The 15,293-nt window shown below is 42.7% G+C and overlaps 1 protein-coding gene across 1 annotated transcript; it reads right to left on the reverse strand.

Annotated features, from left to right (window-relative positions):
* Positions 1 to 6,756: 6,756 nt before the first annotated feature.
* LRATD1 (LRAT domain containing 1) lies at positions 6,757 to 12,990 on the reverse strand. The gene is made up of 2 exons (XM_069974110.1): positions 12,791 to 12,990; positions 6,757 to 7,989 (listed from the first exon to the last, which is right to left on the reverse strand). Exon 2 carries the CDS (start codon positions 7,948 to 7,950, stop codon positions 7,129 to 7,131), a length of 822 nt encoding a protein of 273 aa, XP_069830211.1. The 5' UTR covers positions 7,951 to 7,989; positions 12,791 to 12,990; the 3' UTR covers positions 6,757 to 7,128.
* Between the last annotated feature and the right edge of the window lie 2,303 nt (positions 12,991 to 15,293).

The raw sequence follows: 15,293 nt of genomic DNA on the forward strand, positions 1-15,293 counted from the left end.
TTGGTTGCTATGAGGACCTGACTTGAGGACCAAATACTGCCTGAAGTATACAGTGTGTGAACCCAGCCTAAAGGGGTACTCCGGTGAAAAACTTTTTCCCAGTAATTGAAACACTTTACAAAGTTATATAACTTTGTAATATGCTTCAATCACCTATCTGCCCCCCTTCCCTATCTTTTACCCCCTCAATCCCCCACCAGGAAGTAAAGTAAAATCATTTTAGGCTGTTAGGCCAGCCTCCCTTTGTCAGATGACTCAGGTTGCTCAGCTCTGATTGGCTGAACAAGATGTAAGCCATCTAACAGTTCTACAGAGTCAATTAGACCTTACAGGAGACAAAGTGCATCATGGGAAAGCCTAAACCAGGAAGTAAAGAAAAAAGCTTCAGGGACCTACAATTCAATACGGAGACAGACTCCAGAGGGATGGTAAGTGTAAGTGTAAAAACTATGTTTATGATTGATTGTTTTTTTTGTCAGTGCCGGAGTACCCTTTTAATGTAAGTTGACATGTAAACATGTACCCACTCTTACCGTTCCTTATTATTCATTAAACCTTTTCTGCAAAAAGATGTACAATTATGTGCAGGATGTAGAGGGGGCATATGTAGTGGCCCATGGCACCATGTACTGGGTGTATATTTACAGATGAAACTCTTTAGTTGCCATGGCAGCCAGAGGCCTTCTGAAGGCCTCAGTGACTGCCATAGTAGACCTACTCTTTAGGAATGGGACTTAAGGTGTATTCACGTAGACACGTCAAAAGTTTTGATCAGTCGGGTTTCCCCCACTTATCAGGGGGAGATGTCTGTAGTAGACCACTTTACTTCCCTGCTGTCAATTATGTCTGTCCAACAGTCATATAGATTTATAATGGAGGTGTCTGGACTGAGATTGCTGTGAGCCAGAGAGTAAAATCATTAATCCCACCTCCTTCCCCTGACCGGTGAGGGTCTTTGCATTTGAATCCCAACTGTCCAAAACTTTTGACATGTCCCTGTAACCCTACTTTAATGACACTACCACAAGTCAAATCCTGGTAGTTTAACTCTTAAGATTCCACAGGTGCCGTTCCTGCCACAGCTTCAAACAGCTTCAAACCCACATCATACTGTATGTGGGTTGAATTATTGAGTGACGATCCATTTCCATGGCAGCCAGAGGCCTTCTGAAGGCCTCGGTGACTGCCATGGTAGATCTGCTATTACGGTCTGATATCTGTATTAACATATCTCCTATTCTTCAGTACACTGTAAAACAATATTATTATACAGTGTACTGTATAAGGAATTTTATGACTGCCTGTACAAGTCCTCAAGGGATAACATAGGATGTTGAACCAAAAAAAAAAAAAGGATGTGCTCCCCCCCCCTCCAATTTATAAAACATAACATAATTAATCTCACAAGCAGGATTCCGGCCGAGATGAAAATATGGATGCTGGTGGGGAGTGTGGGAACATAATAGAGAGGCTCTACTTACCTTCTTTATTATGTTTTTTTTTTTACAAATATTTTATCCAACAAAGTCATACTTTGTAAAGCTACATACATGGGTAATGCAGGTCTTCCAAACATAGGCAATCGACAATGTTTCGTTAAAGATACATGGATTATATAAAAGAGAATTTTGTATCTCAAGCAAGTACTGTATCAGTTAGATATCCGTTTGTCCAATTAACAAAACAGAGTTAGGGCCAGTTCACACTGAGGAAACTTGGCGCAATTCTGTGGCGGAGCTCTCCACCGCGGAATCCCGCCCCGGTCAGTGTCCTGCTATGAGCGAATGGGAGAGCACGCGCTCGTCCGCTTCCTCTCCTCTCCACTCAAAGAATGAACATGTTAGTTCTTTGAGCGGAGAGCGGCGGCAGCGGACGACCGCGCGCCCTCTTCATTCACTTACAGCAGCATACTGAGCACGGTGGGATTCCGCGGTGGAAATCTCCGCCACGGAATTCCGACAAATTTGCTCAGTGTGAACTGGCCCTTATTGAGGCTCTATATATCCTATTTATTATGTTTCCGTACCCCCCTGCCTGCAGCCAATTTTTCATTTTGGACAGACTTCTCCTTTAAGAACCATATTGTGACTTCTAAATTATGCTAGCCAATCCCTTAAAGCGGTTGTTCACCAAATGTTTCTCTTTTAAATCAACTGGCGTCAGAAAGTGCCAGAGATTTGTAATTTACTTTTATTTAAAAACCTTGAGTCTTCCAGTATTTATCAGCTGCTGTGTGTTCTGCAGGAAGTGGTGTATTCTCTCCAGTCTGACACAGTGCTCTCTGCTGCCACCTCTGTCCATGTCAGGAACTGTCCAGAGCAGCAGCAAATCCACATAGAAAACCTCTCCTGCTCTCCATACTGGAAAGAATACAGGTAGAGATGTCACTCTAAACAAAGTAAAGTGCTTTGTATGAGCGCTGCTCCACTCTCTGCCATCCCAACCTGGGTGCTGAGGAATAGCTGGATCCAATACTGAGAAATTTCCCAGGATTGGATTCAGCTTTTCCCGGCATCCTAGGAGAAGTGGCAGGGAGTGGAGCAGCGCTGAAAGGCCGACAGCTGGATGAGCGGAGCGCTGATCAAACAAATCACTTCACTTTGTTTAGATGAGTGATTCTCTCATCTCTAAATACACCACTTCCTGCAGGACATACAGTAGCTGATAAGTACTGGAAGACTTAGGATTTTTTTTTTATTAAAGTAAATTCCAAATCTCTGGCACTTCATGGCCCCAGTTGATCTAAAAGACAACATTTTTTTTTTTTTTTTGCTGGAGTTCATAATAAAAGTAACAAAATCATCTCTGGCCCAGCTATTGATTTTCTGTAGACGAGAAATCAAGTAAACACATGCAACCTCGTGTAGTAACATGAAACCAGGGCCCCAAGGCTGGAACAACTCAACAAGGACATAACGCTACACGCACAAAGGCTTTCCATCTATATTATATAGCACAGGTCACATTTCTGAGGTTTCTACACACATACATACGTAATATTTTATGACGGTGAGGAATTTGTGCAATTGTTGTTATTCTGCCAAAATATTACCACCAGTTACTATCATATATATAGTATCACATTACCATACACAGTTCTCATATAGTATGGCCATATCATGTCTGCATAATACTATACAGCAGGGGTAGGGAACCTTGGCTCTCCAGCAGTTGCAAAACTACAACTCCCATCATGCCTGGACAGCCAAAGCGAAGCTTTGGCTGTCCAGGCATGATGGGAGTTGTAGTTTTGCAACAGCTGGAGAGCCAAGGTTCCTCACCCCTACTATACAGTGTCATAGTATCAGCCACATACAGGAACCTGAATATATCATAATCAGCATAATAACTCTACTTTTAGATGACCTGTGAAAGATATTCAGGGATGTAGGGGTTCAGGTCTTATAGACTTAATATGGACTTGTTACATTCCAGCTATCTAAATAACGTCTTAAAGGGGGTTTCCTTACAAAATGTATTCATCCTCAGGATATGTCATCAATATCAGATTTGTGGGAGTCCGACTTCCAAATTTCCTGCAATCGGTTTTGCTGCTGGTATTTACAATGAAACAGCAGGAAGCGGGACAGCGCCATACACTGTGTAGTGGCCAATCTGAGCTACTGCAGCTCTGCTCCCATTTACTTCAATATTTAATGATAGTGTCCTCTTATATATACTACTTAATAAGCAAATGAACATAAAAATTATCATCAATGTGATATAAAGTTTTTTTTCCAATAAAAACCCTGTTATGGAAGAGCATAAAATACTATAAAAATACTTTTTTCCATATAAATGCATTTATATAAAATGTAAAAACTATGAATTATGCCATGTTTACCCTATTATATCTGTAGGAAATATAATGATGTGTTGCTCTTCCACCTAGTAAGGGGCATATTCCTTCATATCCAGATACTGTCTGCTCGGTTCTGACAGCATCACATTCTATTGACAAGGGGAATGGTAACGCCCACTTGTCAATCTAGTCTAGAATAAAAGAAGAATAGTCCCTAGGGAAAACAAGTATATACTAAAACAGACACATCAGAAGAGATGACAGCTCTACTATGTATCTATGTATACTATGATATGATACTATGATATCATCCTCAGCACTTTCATATGATGACATATTCACATTACAACAGGAATGTGTACAGAAAGTAAAATTAAAAACAAAAAAAAGCCATTAGAGCACAGGTTTACATTGTAGCATTTGGCTATCCTCTTGCAAAAACACAATGCTACATATATATAAAACCAGCATAGACTTTGGTGGCCTCTGAAAAAATAGTGTTGAAAAAATACTAGAATGCTGGACTTTAATAACGAACCCTATTGAAATCAATAGGAGACTCCAGCATTTAACCAGGTTCCCCCTGATCGGCAGATTGGAGGGTCCCTGGTTCACCTATAACATTTTTAAGTTCTAATTTTTGTATATTTTGTCCCTTGAAGGAGTGTTTAAACAAAATATACAAAAATTAGAGCAAGAAAGTGCAATAGGTTTCTGTAAGACAAATTAGAACTCTGGCAGTATGCAGTCAATTGCCGGGATACCACCAGAGTTCTACTGTGCCTTGCAGAAATCTGTTGAATTTTTTTGCTCTAATTTTTGTATATTTCGCCCCATAAAGAGATGTGCAAAAATACAAAAATAAGAATTAATATTTAAAGATTTTCGGAGATCCCGGGACCATAATGAATGATGATGCTAGGAACTCCCCGGTCAGTACAGTAATACGAATATTTAAACAGCACCCCGAGGTGCTCAGCCAAGCACCCTGATGCCTGATTGAGCATTATGCTTGACTGAGCATGCTCGCTCAACGCAACCTCAGAGCTATAGCAGCAACCTCACCTGTCTTTGTAGACACCTACAGCTGGCCGTATATTTCAGACAACCACATATCCAACAACTGTTTTCCCCAATCCCCATATACGCATGCATGTTGGTTACAGCTGTGTACAAGATCCTGCCAAACTACTCTGATGACGGCTTATTTCCCTAAAAAGATGCTCAGACATCCATAAAACCCAAGCTTTTTCACCCCCTGACATCTACCATCAGAGGAGAGAACAATGGCCACCATGCTTAATCAATAGTAGGCTGATACTGACAACTTGTATCCATGGCAAAGATCCAAGGCTAACACTTGGGTTTCTGCAGTGGATATGGTGGTGCATCCACACAAGAATCTGCCCCACTACCATTCAACGGAGATAATCCACAGCTTTTCCATTTGTAATCTGCCAATGTTCTGAAAATTTAATATTTCCATGGTGCAGACACAACAACAAGGGGGCAGGGTTACTAGGTGCACAGGCCCCACCAAAATCCTTAACAACTTCTGACATTCTGGATGAGGCTTAAAGGGGACCTGTCACATCAAATATGATATCTGAGCTGAAAGCATCCTGTCACAAAGCAGGAAGAGCTGAGCTGATGGATACAGTATATAGCTTTTTTGGATTTTTTAGTAGAACTTATAATGTAGCCATTTAAACTCTCTCCCTCTTTTTTTTGTATTGGGAGTCAATTGGGCGGTCTTAACAGTGATTGACAGCCTTCTCTCTATAAGTTTACACACAAATATAGCAACTGATATGTCAATCAGTGATTGGGACTGCCCATCAGACTTTTATGGCCGAATGAGCAGTAATTTATGTAATTAGAAAGGTAACATTCCAAATTTTGATATGGACAATGGTATAACTAAAGGATTCCGGGCCCCATTGTAAAGTTTTGAACAGGGCGCCTATCTATTATGCTCCATTCATAGTACTGGTCTACTTATACACGAGATAAACACCTTATGGGTTCTATGGGCTCCTGGGTCTACAACCCCTCGATAAGGCTCCATGGTTTATAGTACTGGTCTACTTATATAGGAGAAAGACACCTTATGGGTTCTATAGGCTCCTGGGTCTACAACCCTGGATGGGGCTCCATGTTTTATAGTACTGGTCTACTTATATAGGAGAAAGACACCTTATGGGTTCTATAGGCTCCTGGGTCTACAACCCCTGGATGGGGCTCCATGTTTTATAGTACTGGTCTACTTATATAGGATACAGACATCTTATGGGTCTCTCAGTCCCCTGGGTCTGCAACCCCTGGATGGGGCTCCATGTAGACTTGTTTTGTACCTGCTAACTTGTATAAATTTTGCATATTAGTATAACGACAAACGCTAAGATATGAGGACATCATAATGGTGCGTCCATGCCCAACAATGAAGATCCCAGAAGATCCAACAGAACTCAAGGGTCTTTGTGTGTTTACTACCTATACTATTCTACTGTGAACTATCCTCCTTTTGTCAATAAGCTAATATTGGCTGGTGTTCAGGAGATGATGTGGTGTGATACCTACTCATGGATGTACATAACACCCTACACGAAAAGGAACTGAGTAGGTATCACTATTTATAAATCTAATGAGCAGCAGACTATATACAGTAGTAAGCAGATGCCTGCCCTCAAGAAATCAAGCCTCTCCGGTGTCTATTACATCGTCTAACGTAAAAACCCATAAAACCGGGCTTAATAAGAAAAAATTGAAAAGGTTGATCTTCTCTCTTTTAAATACAGCTTTGATACGCCACACGGTACTGCTTTATCTGGGGATCTACCCGAAATAGAAAAGAAAGTGTTAAGGTTGTCTATAAATAACCACCGTTCAGCGGAGATTGAAAGTGATTGATTAGAGAAGACAGAAACAGTAAAGAGTGACACTAAATATGCAAATAGAGAAATTCAATTTATTGGCCTCTGTGGTTAAACAGTCATGGAGTAAAGCCATGAAAATAAAAATTTCAATTTGAAATTTTATTTAGCATGTCGCTAAATGCTTAATAAGACATCAACACTACAGCCAACATACTCAGGATTTGTTGTTGCTTTTTTTTGTTTTTGTTTTTAAATACGTGGTGATAACCATGTCGTAAAAGCCCAAAAAATAAATAGTGGCTATGGTGTAATGCTGGTTTTAGGAATGTTGACATGATCCTTACAAAGGTGTCCGAAAAAGGTGCAGCCTCATTTGGCAAATCATGGAATGGTGTCTCCATCCAAGTCCCCAACCCTTAGCTCTCCTCCATGGAGAGGTCTTAGGCGTCCTTACTCCTTGTTCTCCATCATGGAGAGTTCCTTGATGACCCTTAGTTTCCCACTGGCGTCCAAATTACGTTTCTCACGTATAAGTTCCTCCAGACTGTGAAACCTCATGGTATGGATGTTGTTCTCTTCCAAGTGGAGCTTCAAAAAATACTGAAGGTTCCCAGAATGGACTTCCCCACCAGCTTTGAATTCTCTGTTGCCAAACCTGCACCAGGCTGCAAAACTTTCAGAGTTAGTCCAGCAGATCTCATCGCTTCGTAAGCCAAGGTGTCCACATGCGTTTTGGAGGACCAGTTCGGCAGTCAGGGGTCTGTATCGATACCAACTACTTACCACCCTGCCCATACACCCTCCGCCTACCTCAAACACATTGTCTTTGCGGATCTCCCCATGGTGCAAGTGAATAATCTGTCCCTGCCCAATGTAAACTGCCCAGTGCGGTGACGGGGGAAGAGTATGGTCTGCGTTGGGGCAAATAAAGATCAATTCCAGGAGATCCCCTGGTTTGCAAAAGGTCAGCAAGCCTTGCATAGGATAGACGCTGAGGTCCTGGCTGCCCCTGAGCTTGGAAAAGATGCATTCCTGGCAACTAAAGGCGGAAAACTCAATCTCATTGAGTAGAATATGCCCCTCAGTTTCGCTGGGACTTGGGTCCCTCACAGTGTACCGTTCAGATTGCCCTCTATCGTCCAGGTCCTCCTCCTCATCAGAGAAAAAGTATGCCACCCCAACTCGTAACTCGTCCTTTTCTATCCCAGAAGGGTCCCCTGTTGGCAGCTCGCTGTAATTCAGGTGGGTGATGCGATCCAGTTGATTTCCCATCAATGACAGGACGAGGCAAAGTCAGGGGGAACGCCAGTTCTGCAAGGAAAAGGACACAATTAGTACTGTTAAAAAATACAGGACAAGAAGTGGTGGTCACACTGCTAATACAGTCAAAGTCTATATTCTCTACACAACCAGTCCCTGAACTATCATAATCTATTGAGCTAATCGAAGATGCAACAGTTCATGGAGGCAAAGATGTAGTCCCAGATGTCATACTGCCATAGGCAAACACTGAAATGACCTTCCTCTAACACAATGTACTTAACCAACCCTCCAACACCAGGAATATATCAATTGTTAGCTCTCTATTCTGACACTCGAAAATAGAACTTCTCAATATAACTCTCTAAGGGGGTGGGGAACGATGGAGAACTTGTTATCCTTGCAGTTGGATCTCCACTTCCTTAACAATCTACCCCTTGAATTGCTGTTAAATCTTAGCATGACCCCCTTTGGATCTTACTGCATTGAATCTTTGGCTAAATCTTTACATTTGGACATGAATTTTACCACATGCTTTGAAATAGGTGAAATATCGAATGAAAAGCCACCACTTTTCTGTACAACATTAAGCATCCCACAGATTAGAGTCCACCATACCATCCTATCCATGTCAAGTTATTCTACTACTTCTGGATGAGGTTTGGAAGAACCAATTGACTTGCAAATTTCATAAATGCTCCTCTGCCTTGTAAATCTGCCATGTCTGGACCTGGTCCATAGACCTTTTGTTCGTCCATATGACTTTGATAAAATCTGATTGGACATTAATCTGCCATTGGCTCTGAGAACATAGTTTAGTTGTGTAGTGGTCTATGTGTCCAGTTCTGCCCCAATGTTACTCTCACAAACCTTGACCCTATCATGACAATCATCAGGACATAGGGTGAGTTTATTGAAGTGATGTTCCGGCCTTGGTGGCTATAATATAGGTTCGTAAATGCAACTGAAAAATAGCATAAAAGGCCATCACCAATTATTAAAATTTAATAGATTCTCAATTATCAGAACATGGCCGGTTAGAGGATACGATGAAACCAACGTAACGTGACATTTAGGCCACCAGTCTTCTTCCGTCTATGGTTAGTTTGGCAGTGACGTCACATTGAGGTCCACGTGTGAAGGTAGATGGTGAGATTGTGATACAGATATTGCTGCAAGGTTTCCAAGAACTGACAATCTCTTCCTGCCACCTCCAAGCATCACATGGTAGAGCCCGAGGTCACCGTGTAGTTTTCCTCTGATATATAAGTCAGCACACAATGCACAATGCTATTTGCACACAGTAAGTCATGCAGAACATACTGCCTCCCTGCCATGTCTGTAAGACGTGTACATAACCAGAGCTGGAGTCCTGGGTGCCTTGTATCTCCATGCAGTTATTTATGGTCCCTAAGACCATGTTATTTGTCAGCTGTTATTTGATAAGCACCCAAGCGAGGGCAGCATGTTACAAGGGGAACGTAGAGCCGAGCATTGTTCAATACCGGAGGCTTGACGTGCACAGATGAGCAATAGATGTGCAAAAATGGAACATTAATAGTAATATAAAGATGGGAGCATCAACCCAAACACTATAAATGAGTCACCGTCATTGTATATGCAATATGTAACCAGTGCAAGAATCCAAAACCCTCTGCTAAAACTGCATTGACGACGTGCATGACTTGTATCCATTCATGCTATGTATTATACTGCACATATACATGGAAAGTAAGGCAATGGTATTTATAGCTGAGGAGAACCTGTCTGACTCTTTACACCCATCTATATAACACATAGGTCAGGATTATCACATATTCCAGAAGAAGAATGAGCTACAATGTGGCCATCCACCACTACAATGTAACCTTCCAACACTACAATGTAACCATCCACCGCTACAATGTAACCTTCCATCACTACAATGTAACCATCCACCGCTACAATGTAACCTTCCACCACTACAATGTAACCATCCACCGCTACAATGTAACCTTCCACCACTAAAATGTAACCATCCACCGCTACACTGCAACCATCCACCACTACAATGTAACCATCCACCGCTACAATGCAACCACCCACCACTACAATGTAACCATCCACGGCTACAATGTAACCACCCACCGCTACAATGTAACCACCCACCGCTACAATGTAACCACCGACCACTACAATGTAACCATCCACTGCTACAATGTAACCATCCACCGCTACAATGTTACACCCACCACTACAACGTAACCATCCACCGCTACAATGTAACCACCCACCGCTACAATGTAACCACCCACCGCTACAATGTAACCACCGACCACTACAATGTAACCATCCACCGCTACAATGTAACCATCCACCGCTACAATGTTACACCCACCACTACAACGTAACCATCCACCACTACAATGTAACCACCCACCACTACAATGTAACACCCACCACTACAATATAATCATCCACCACTACAATGTAACCATCCGCCACTACAATGTAACCACCCACCACTACACTGTAACCTTCCACCGCTACAATGTAACCACCCACCACTACAATGTAATCATCCACCACTACAATGTAACCACCCACCACTACAATGTAATCATCCACCACTATAATGTAACCACCCACTGCTACAATGTAACATCCACCACTACAATATAAACCATCCACCACTACAATGTAACCATCCACCACTATAATGTAACTATCCACCACTATAATGTAACCTTCCACCACTATAATGTAACCACTCGCCACTACAATGTAACCATCCACCGCTACAATGTAACCATCCACCGCTACAATGTAACCACCCACCACTACAATGTAATCATCCACCACTACAATGTAACCACCCACCACTACAATGTAACCATCCACCACTACAATGTAACCATCCGCCACTACAATGTAACCACCCACCACTACAATGTAACCTTCCACCGCTACAATGTAATCATCCACCACTACAATGTAACCACCCACCACTACAATGTAACACCCACCACTACAATGTAATCATCCACCACTATAATGTAACCACCCACCGATACAATGTAACCATCCACTGCTACAATGTAACCATCCACTGCTACAATGTAACATCCACCACTACAGAGTAACCATCAACCACTACAATGTAACCATCCACCACTACAATGTAACCATCCCCCACTACAATGTAACATCCACCACTACAATGTAACCATCCACCTCTACAATGTAACCATCCACCGCTACAATGTAACCATCCACCTCTACAATGTAACCATCCACCGCTACAATGTAACCATCCACCACTACAATGTAACCACCCACCACTACAATATAAACCATCCACCACTACAATGTAACCATCCACCACTATAATGTAACCATCCACCACTACAATGTAACCTTCCATCACTACAATGTAACCATCCGCCACTACAATGTAACCACCCACTGCTACAATGTAACCTTCCACCGCTATAATATAACTATCCACCACTACAATGTAACCTTCCACCACTATAATGTAACCATCAACCACTACAATGTAACCATCCACCACTACAATGTAACCATCCCCCACTACAATGTAACATCCACCACTACAATGTAACATCCACCACTACAATGTAACCATCCACCGCTACAATGTAACCATCCGCCACTACAATGTAACCACCCACTGCTACAATGTAACCTTCCACCGCTATAATATAACTATCCACCACTACAATGTAACCTTCCACCACTATAATGTAACTATCCACCACTACAATGTAACCATCCACCACTACAATGTAACCATCAACCACTACAATGTAACCATCCACCACTACAATGTAACCATCCCCCACTACAATGTAACATCCACCACTACAATGTAACCATCCACCACTACAATGTAACATCCACCACTACAATGTAACCATCCACCGCTACAATGTAACCATCCCCCACTACAATGTAACATCCACCACTACAATGTAACCATCCACCGCTACAATGTAAACCTTCACCCAGTGCAGGATTACAGTGTTGCACACTCCTAAAGTTATGGACTCTATGTCGGATTTGTAGACGTAGGGGGAAGGCAGAGAGGGAGGGAGAAGACACAGCTGCAAGGAACGCCAGCACTGCTCGTCCTTCACTCGTGTCTGACTTGGCTGTGATGGTTGTATTTACATCTGGGGCTGCCCGGGGCACTGTGTGAATACATCCCAGCAGGTGTAAGGTTACACTCCATTGTTTCATTACGAGATGTCTCATAAGAGAGCACATAGCGATGAATAGGACGGTGATGAATTAACTGAACCCATGCGAGTACCTAATTTGCCTATATGGTAAAAACCAGCCCAGCCCCCTCCTCGTATCTGTGATCTACCTAGCTACAAGACATAGCCGACCCTAGGGGACGCTGTCCATGGTTTTTGCTGCACTACAACTTTCCTTCTATCGATCCTGGTCACAATAATCCCCGTCCATAGGAGCTGGTGCACAGTAAACCCCGGTCATCGCCTATCAGGCTACTATGGACATTGCTATAGACCCCCCCTCTAATTCACACCGCATAAGCCCAACCCGAAAGGTCTGACAGATCCGATGAAAGGTTAGGACCCGAGTCCCTGCGTTCAATCTATATCCCAATCCCCAGTAGTTATTACCACCAATCAATCCCTGCAGCCCATGCATCTGCGCAGCCCCTGGGAATCTAGGAGACGTTACAGATCAAAGTTATCCAGTCGCGGCCGTAGAGCGGGCGAAGTGCTGAGGAATGTGTCCAGGATACAGCACTGCGGAATAGGTTGGTGCTATAGAAGAACTAAGGAGCTGCCAATGCAAGAAGAAGGAAATCCAGTCTTACCCTTGTGGATCCGTCTGCAGCGGAGGATACAAACTCCTATAGATTCCTTTTCCTCTCCATGGGCTGCAGCAGAGGTGTAGGGATTATCCCCCCTGGCCACTTCTCCGCCAGATTTTTTTTTTTCTCAATTTTTTTTGTTTTTAATTTGATCCCCCCCCTTCGCAGAGCCGAGCTTCACCTGCGACAAGAAGCAGCTACTGGGCTCGCAGCCCTTGTGAGTGCAACTACAATGGGCTAGGACTTTTCAGTCTACGCCCCGCGAGGTTCTCATTGGCTTCCAAGTGCAAGGAGGTGTTGTGCGAGGCTGCTGAACAATGCCCCTGCCTCCCGGCTGTCACTCACAGGGTGGGAAGGAAGGGCATCTTGTAAATCTCCCCACCTCGCTTTGATCTGTAGTTTGTCACGGGCAGCAGCAGCAGCAGCAGCAGCCGGGGATTAGTGACACCCTCATTCATCTCAGGTCGGCTCCTTCCCTCCTGCACCTTGCTCTCCTCTCCTCTCTGCAGGCAGCGTCCCCCCCAGACTCTGCCACTAATAGACAGCTGCCCCTTCATTCACTCTCTGCTTTGATGATGGTAAACGGAGGATAATCTATTGTGAGAGAAACAATGAGGACGGGAATAGACAGAGGGATGCGTTCAGTCCGCATGTGGTCCCATGTATTATTTATTGGCGTCTCCATCTGTGTTCGAAATAGAGTGCTGGAAGTCACTTCCAAACATCCACTACTCCTTTAGGCTATGTTTACACGCTGTACAAACAATGGCTGTTCCGTCCTGATCATTGATTCCGGCATAGGTAGCGTTGAACAACGGCGTTGTTTTTACAGCATGTGAGCGTAGACTTAGAGGGGTTGTCCAGTGGAATTTTTTATTTTTTATTTTTTTCAAATCAACTGGTTTCAGAAAGTTATATAGATTTGCAATTTACTTCTATTTAAAAATTTTAATTCTTCCAGTACTTATCAACTGCTGTTTGTCCTGTAGGAAATGGAGTTTTACTTTCCAGTCTGACACAGCGCTCTCTGCTGCCACCTCTGTCCATGTCAGGAACTGTCCAGAGCAGGAGAGGTTTTTAATGGGGATTTGCCGCTGCTCTGGACAGTTCCTGACATGGACAGAGGTGGCAGCACAGAGCCCTGTATCAGACTGGAAAGAATACACCATTTACTGCAGGACATACAGCAGCTTATAAGTACTGGAAGACTGGAGATTTTTAAATTAAACTTTTTGAAACCAGTTCATTTGAAAGAAAAAAGATTTTTGCTGGAGTACCCTTTTAACTAATACTAAACTAAACTAAATACATATAGCTAGGAATCTTCCTGGTCCAGACTCCCTACTGGATTTGTAATTTACTTCCTGTACTTATGAGCTGCTGTATGTCCGGCAGACGTGGTGTATTCTCTCCAGTCTTACACAGTGCTCTCTGCTGCCACCTCTGTCCATATCAGGAACTGTCCAGAGCAGCAGCAAATCCCCATAGAAAAGTTTGCAAGTTTGCATAGATTAAATCCATGTTTTTTGCGGAATCTACTGAAGTGACGTCCGTAAAAAACACGGATCCTATAGACTTCTATTGGTAATCTGTACCACAATCACAATTCGCACTAGAGCATGTCATTTTTTTTTTTTTTAAGGAATGGATTACGGATTGTGTGAATAACCCTATAGAAATGAATGTGCTCTAAGTTGAACCGTGATTACGGATCCGCAATTGCGGACAACTTTACTGAACGTGTGAATAAGGCCTTAATTTAAAAAAAAATTAGCTTATTCCCAAAAACAGCGCCACACGTATGGTATTACAACTCCACTCCAATCACTTTGATGGAACTGAGCTGCAATACCCCACACAACCTAATGAGAGGTGTGGCGCTGTTTCTAGAAGAAAGCGGACATGTTTTTCTAATTCTGGATAACCTCTTTAGTCTTTAGAGATAACCCCCCCCCCCCATCCTCTTTAGTGTAGTTTTTCTGCCCCCCCCCCCCCCCCCCCAAAAAAAAAAAAAAAAAAAAAAAAGTTTGTACAAAATTGCATTTTTTTCCCACACTGTTGATTTGTATCTGATTTAAATTAGGTTCTTCCAGAGACAGCACCACTCTTGTCTCCAGTTTGGGAGTGGTTTTGCAACTCAGTACCATTGAAGTGAATGGAGCTTAAAGGGGTTATTCAGGATAAAAAAAAAACACAACGACTTTCATGCAAAAACAGTGCCACCCATGTCCTCAGGCTGGGTGCGGTATTACACTTCAGCTCCATTCACTTCAATTGAATTGAACTGCAAAATCCACAGCCAAGCTGAGGACAAAGGAGGTGCTGTTTCTGGAAGATAGCAACTATGTTTTTCTAAGCCTGGACAACCCCTTTAAATTAGCTATTTTAGTGTTGTCTCTGCCGCCATATACAAGAATACATTGGGATTTGTTATTTATGCATTTCTTTAAAATGTTATCAGGTTGGATAATAAACTTTTGAATATTACACCTGGAAATATCTAGTA

Source organism: Dendropsophus ebraccatus, chromosome 6 (genome assembly GCF_027789765.1).
Source record: "Dendropsophus ebraccatus isolate aDenEbr1 chromosome 6, aDenEbr1.pat, whole genome shotgun sequence".
In the NCBI taxonomy this organism is placed as follows: Eukaryota; Metazoa; Chordata; class Amphibia; order Anura; family Hylidae; genus Dendropsophus; species Dendropsophus ebraccatus.

What these genes read in the sequence shown, in the direction of transcription:
- LRATD1 (XM_069974110.1), bottom strand. Translation starts at nt 7,950, where the DNA reads ATGGGAAATCAACTGGATCGCATCACCCACCTGAATTACAGCGAGCTG.